This window comes from Penaeus chinensis, chromosome 12, assembly GCF_019202785.1.
Source record: "Penaeus chinensis breed Huanghai No. 1 chromosome 12, ASM1920278v2, whole genome shotgun sequence".
NCBI classification, from domain to species: domain Eukaryota; kingdom Metazoa; phylum Arthropoda; class Malacostraca; order Decapoda; family Penaeidae; genus Penaeus; species Penaeus chinensis.
In genome coordinates, this window is record NC_061830.1 from 30,520,687 (window position 1) to 30,527,636 (window position 6,950).

At 35.1% G+C, this 6,950-nt stretch overlaps 1 protein-coding gene across 1 annotated transcript; it reads left to right on the plus strand.

Moving 5' to 3' along the window:
* The first annotated feature begins 767 nt into the window (after positions 1–767).
* On the plus strand, positions 768–6,742 carry LOC125031150 (39S ribosomal protein L54, mitochondrial-like). Its single transcript, XM_047621695.1, has 4 exons — positions 768–914; positions 5,651–5,700; positions 5,956–6,091; positions 6,506–6,742. Exons 1-4 carry the CDS (start codon positions 785–787, stop codon positions 6,616–6,618), a joined length of 429 nt encoding a protein of 142 aa, XP_047477651.1. The 5' UTR covers positions 768–784; the 3' UTR covers positions 6,619–6,742.
* The last annotated feature ends 208 nt before the right edge of the window (positions 6,743–6,950 follow it).

The window sequence follows — 6,950 nt, forward strand, 5'->3', positions numbered from 1 at the left end:
GTCGGAAGTCCTTGCATACACTGCGGTTGCGTGATTGCGTCACTATTTTGTTGACGCGTTGCCATGACAACAGTTTGCTCTTATGAAAAGCTGCCAGATCAAATTCTTGATATGTTTAATTAGATAAGTTATTCTGAAGGTGACTTTTACTACAATTCACGTAAGATGAAGAAAATATATTGAGTGATTAATATAAAATATACCATTCTCAAATTATAGTATTAAATGTTTCTTAAATACCCATTATATTTTCCCATTAGATAATTTATAAAGAGACTGCAATTTGAGATGGATTCATTGAAAATCCATGACACTTTGCTGAACGATCATATGTAAAGACGTCGAAGAAGGAGATGGAAAAGGGAAAATAGAAAAGAAAGAGAAAAAGAAAGTGTATCGTATTCAAAACATTTCAAACACATGTGATCAGAAGTTATATAGGAATTGTGAATTGTATCATGAAAATGAAATATATAGTTGTGTTGTGTTCAAATAAATATACTTGGATGCTGTCCTTTTCTTTTTATCTTATTTATTAACGATTTCGAAAAATATAGGAATAAAGAATAATAAACCTTTCCGACACAGTTTGTTGACATGATGACCAGTAACTAGTAAGCTCAAAATTAACTTTACAAGCAAGATTCGAACCTCCATTACACGAAATATCACAAATAAACCTCATATATTAACTACTTACACAAATTTTCTAACCAGAACATAAACGTAAACACGAAACTCACCAAACTCCTTAAACTGTACTGGATCCGAAACAAACGTAAACATGGCCTTGCTGAGCAGACAGGGCTCCGTGTTGAGTCTAATTCGGAATTATTTAAATCTAACGTCTCCACAGTCTTATCTTCTTCCAACATGTACTCACGTTCAACATATGAATTATGCCAAACCAGCAAGTAAGTCATTTTTATCATAGATTGGGAGGAATAAGTAATTTGGATGAAGCTTTGCTGTGGTAGTTTTAAATGTGTTACTAATTACCGGCAATATTTTATATGACGTCCTGGAAAGACGTTTCATGAGGTTATTGTTACCGAGAGCGACGCTCCCCCCAGAAACTAAGGTCCAAAATCTGATTTTTTTTTTTCATATATTCTCTACCCAACGATTTTGGGGGAAATGCGTGGGGAACCGGGGCTTTTAGGGGGGGGGGGGGGATAATGGATGGCACTGGGTGTCAGTAGGAACCTGCAGAAATCAAAGAAGGGGGTTTATGAAATGTTGGGAAGTCAATTTTTTTTCGAAAACGTGAGTCAAACTTTGTCCAATGAAAGCAAAATTCCTGAGTAAACAAGCGCAAAACGATATGCGTCAAAAGTCCATTTTCAGAAGAGGCAAGCCAAGTTCCAAACAATACAATTATAATAAACCATTTAGTCACACATAAGAAAATATTATGTATCATGCGTACCCAGAAATCGAATCTAACGTTTCCTACCTTTTATTTATTCCCTAGACAGGGTGGGGACAAACCCGACCCCCCTCTGTACCATCCCTTTATTAGCACTTCATACCAAGTGACATATTTGTTATAGAAAAGAAATTATGACACATACCATCAGTGTGGATGGTACAGATGAGCTGCACAATTACAAATAGTCTTGTTTGGGAATTGAAAGATGCTCTGTGCAGATACGTAAGAAACACTCTGTTCAACCAGCACACATCAAACAAGAAGTCAGCCTGGCAGCCATAACGTTTCAAAAATTGCCTGTACCTACCATTAAAAACTTTATAAATAACATTGTAATGATCAGTAATAATATTATATTTAAATATAAAATCAAATGTACCCCATGTCACTGACCACAAAAGTTTGAAGGTCCTGCCCTGGCAAAAGGTTAAAAAAAACTGAGGCAAGTGATTGAGTGTGTTGTTCCGATATGGAAGGCAATTAACTCATTGTCTGCTACATCATGCCAAACGCCCTGCTCCTAGCACTCTGTCGCGTCGCTGTATCATGCAGCCATACCCCACAGACCGAGCAGTTTGTTACAATGCCAGTGTGTGGCCCATCAGTAAGGTATTAAGGTAATCAAGCAGTAATGTCATTAAATAGTTAAGAATGCAATTAAAAATGCATATACATTTAAGAAAGCAACTTAAGAGATCTAGTAGCATCCAAAAATGAGAGGAAAGGTAATGAGGAATATAAATAAATAACGCTGAAAATAAATAACTCATTGGAAATGATTTCCATGGTCGTCAGCAGAAAACGCAACTCTTATGGTCAAGAAAATATGCCATCATTATAGAAAACAGATGTATAGAATATGTATCATATAAAATGGAGCAATAGAAAAGAAGACATTAAGGACATTATTAGTGTTGTGGACTGAGCAGTGACATGCAGCAGACATTTTCATCATTTGATGGGAAATATGAATCCACTGCAGATAAACCTGTATTGTTTCTTACTCTTGTTTTTATGCTCTACAAGATGGCAGTGTCCATTTTCCTCCATCTCTGTGCATTGACGTTTTGTGAAAACTATAATTTGAGACACATATAGTACAAGGAAAACATGATGTTATTGCAGAGGCCAAGAATTATAAAAGCAAGAGCCAACAAACCTCCACAATGTAGCCAATACTCAGCAGGATAGAGCTTGACTTTATTACTTTAGTTGGATGGATGGCTGTTTGAAACAAAATATTACCGGGGATCCTGTCATTTTGCAGTATGGGCATTAAATTTCCTGGCATTGCTGCTGCTAATTCAAGAGTCTTTTAGAGATAAGTTAACCCATGTTTTTTAACTTGTTATTATAAAACAATAATTGCCTTTCCAAAATCATAGACAACGGGGCTAGTTTTTAAGTTGCACAGGTGACATTGAAGTTAATCCTGGCACAACAGGCAGGCCACTCTGATTGTTTTATGGTGCCAGTGGCATAAATCAATACGTCGGTTAGAAACAAGGATAGTTTCATGTTATTTATCATTCAAGGCTTTGCAAAATGTGCTTTCAAGCCAGTTGTAGTATTGGGATGATGTTTTTAGTTTATGAATTTGTTATGACACAGCAAAATGTATGTATACATAGTGCACCGAGAAAGTTTAACATTAAACAATAAGCCAATCCATAGTAACCTCCAACATGCGTGAAAGTATTCACAAAGTGAAAAAATTGTAACTAATGCATATGGTTAATAAAATTTAAGATATACCTTTCAATTTGTGTCTGCTCCGTGGTCATACTGGCACAGCTTGGGATACTTTTTTTTTTTTTTACTTGACAATTTATCTAAAGAGGGAGGTCTATAAGCAAGTTCTTGTCAAAATATATGTTTGGCCTTTGGCTTTTGCTGCAGCAATTGTTAGAGTCACTACCAGTATGCTGTTTAACAGGTGACTGCACCAGTACATTTCATATGTGTATATTTCAGATAGCAGTGAGCCTTGTTCTGGCCACTTGGTCATAAAGATAGCCTTCGCTGCTCATTACAGTGTAGTCAGTGTGGCAGATAGTGTTGCAGTAATGTAGTTGCAGCATTTCCATGTTCTTGGTATCGGCAACAGTTATATTAGTTGCCAATGTGACTGGGGCTTTAGTCATGTATTAGTCTATGCAGTTTTTATAGCAGTTACTCTATTTTTTTCTCAGTTCATGCAGTCCTGGTCCAGATAATTGCTGATATGATCATCGTGATCACAGTAGCTTATACAACTTTGGTGCTCCAACCAAGGCTAACAAGCCCCACAATGGCTATACTTGTAGTGTAAGCATTTGGACCAATTCTTTGTCTGACTGAGCAAACTACCAGGAAGGTCTGCAAAAAAATTAATAAGATGGACATGATCATGGTGATTGGGGACAGGACCTGGTTATAAGTATTCATATTTTATAAATTAAATTATGCATTATTTTCAATTTGTGCCAACTGTTTCATAGAAGTAAATGTATGTTCAAAACTTTGAATTTACAAAGATTTCTATGTTCTTAAAATGAGAAAAACTTAAAGACAAATTAGAATACTCTATGTTTTATGGTTTAACTTGCCTTCATGCCAACTTGTATTTATAAATTTGTCAGTATTATTATAGCCCCAAAAAGATCTGATTTTCATGTTTTGCTGCGACAAAAGCATACTTTTATACACCATTTGTAAAAGTTATCACAGTTCCACATCACATGAATGAAAATAGAGATCATTTCCAATGGATAGAGCCTTTGTGAATAAAATATGCAGATAATCATATTTTTATCAATAAAATGTGTATTGTGATGTATTTATCAGTAAATAGGTGTACGAATTATACAAAGATGAAGTACCAGGATGTTACAGGGATACTCAGCCCTGCAGAAAGAGGCATGATTGGCTGAGTGAGTGCAGAGGTGAGAAGAGAAGTAGGGTTATGGGTGATATTGTGGGTGTGGGTGAAGAAAACTTGCTAGTCTTATGGACACTAGGATTTGAAAGGCTTTCTATAATCTTGGGGAATAGGGCTCACTGCACATTACGCTGTGTCCCATGGCCATGGCAAAGAAGACTTCAGGGGTAAAGGAACTGATGTTATGTATCCTCTAGAATTGATACAGGGACATCCTATCATAGAGATCTGCACTCAAGAGGTGATATGTTCTCACTTGTACATCCTTATACATGTATAAATGAGGGCATATCACAGGACTTGTATCTTGCTTCAGCCCTGCTTGTAACCTAACCTCTTCTGAGTCCAAGGGAGGTTTTAAGAGATTGAGTTCAGCTCCTGGCTTGTGTAGCCATTCTTTGTCATCTCTTCAGCCTTCCCTCCCAGGAAAGCTTTGTATCCTCCCTTTAATTCCCAAGGATGCTGCCAGTTCCTTAGATTCTTATCAGTTTCCCTGATCCCTTTCTAGGTTATATAGGTCATCTTGAGCAGTCTTAAAGACAGATTCCTGATCTTATACAGTTTACATGTTATACATATTATGTTTAGTGCTGACACTGATTCATTCAAATTATGGGCTTCTGCTGCATTTTGCTATTTTTTATACTTTTGAAGCAGTTTATTATGATAACCCCTAAGATCAATATTTTATTGGGAGCAGGATTTTCCATATTAAAATTATGTTTGATCTTAGAATCTAGAAAGTAAAAATATTAGTATGATATAAGAAAGATATGAGAAATGTCAAACTCTAAAAATAAATATTTCACTTTTGAAGAGAAGTTTGTTTCATTAATCTTTTTAGCTGTCTTATTTTCACTGAGCAACATAGGATATTACCCTGTAATGTGATATAACTTCATTACAATATGCTAAATGTCCTGCTTATTGAAGAAATGACAGTGTTTTGATACAAATCCTTTTGAAATTGTATTGTATTTATGATGGTTCTCAATTTTTTTTCTTCTATATTCCTTGGCACTGTGGGGCAGGTCTGGCTATGATTTTAATTCATTTGCCACACGTGTAGATCCATATGAGATTTTGATTTAACTTATTTGAAGATGCTGCAGTTACAAAATTTTACTGTTTTAGAATTCCAAAGCTATATTTAGAGAAATGTGACATACACTTAAGATTCTTGCGTCTTATTTATGGGAAATGCATATCACTTTGCAATATTTCTTCCCTCCTCTCATTCAGATCTGGTTATGATCGATCTTTAAATGTTGTTTAACTAATCTCCTTTTATGTTACAGTGCCCAAGATGAAAGGAAAAGGAAAGCTTGGTCCAGCTGTTGAGAAAGTGGTAAGTATTTTAACCCACTGATGTACAGTACTTTTATTGTTTTTGTTGTGAATTTTGTTCTCACATAGATGGCTTAAGAAGTACTTAGTCTCCAAGGTGTCAGTTACTTGGCCAAAACTGACCTCACGTATTTTCCCATTTCTGATATATGACAGATTTTTTCTTTCTTTCTTTTTTTTCTTTCTTTATTGGAAGTGTAATTTTTGTTTGTATATCTAAACATGATTGACATTGATATCATATCTTTTTTCATAGCGTCTTCCAGTAGAGACAGACCCAGTGAAGTTAGCAAACTTTGTCTGTGGATCAGACCCAGTAAAGGAAAACCCACAAGACATCCAGTTAAAGGATGATTCTGAATACCCAGATTGGCTGTGGACTCTGAGGACAGGTAAGTTGAAGTTTTATTCATGATTAAATGATTAGTAAGAAATATGTATTAGATAAAGGATAATTTCCATTTTTATCTAGGTGATTTAAATAGGTAACTCAACCGGTTGGCTATGCTGTTTTAATGTTTAAGACTATTATATATTTTTTCTCTCTTTATCCTAATCATTTGATACTCTGAATAAAGCAAAAGGTTCAAACTAAACACTTGACTTAATCACAGAACTTCAGAATCTTGCATAGAATACTGTTCCATACAAAGCATATAGTTACCATAGCATTCAGGTTCAGAATTACACACAGAATGCATAGTATACAGTGCTTATCCTAATATCTGAATTTCATAAGGAAGCATAGAGGCATGGGCTTTATGTGATATGTTTGCAAAATACTCAAAAGTCGCCACCTTTTCCAGGTAAACCACCACCTCTGAGGGAAATGGACCCCAACACGAAGCAGTACTGGAGGAGATTACGAACCATGGCCATGAAAGAAAAGAATCTGCTCAGAAAAACAGGAAAGCGATAGAGGGAATGCTGGAATTACTTGAAAAGGCTGGAACTTTTAGCAACTGTTGTTCGAGTGAAAATTTAAATCTGTACATAATTTTTTTTGTTTTGATTTTGTATAAAGAAATAAATAGATAAAAGATGAAAATTGTTTGTAGTTTTCTCTTGCTCTAGGTTCAGTTTTGAAGCTAGTTTGTATGAATGAAGAAGTACGTAAGATATAAGGATATAGGATTATCAATTCCTGAAATATTTCTTCAACATGAAAAAAAAAAATAATAATAAACAGAAATACATGAATGGAATTACGATATTTCTAAAAAATATATATAAGTGAAATATGGGAAGTAG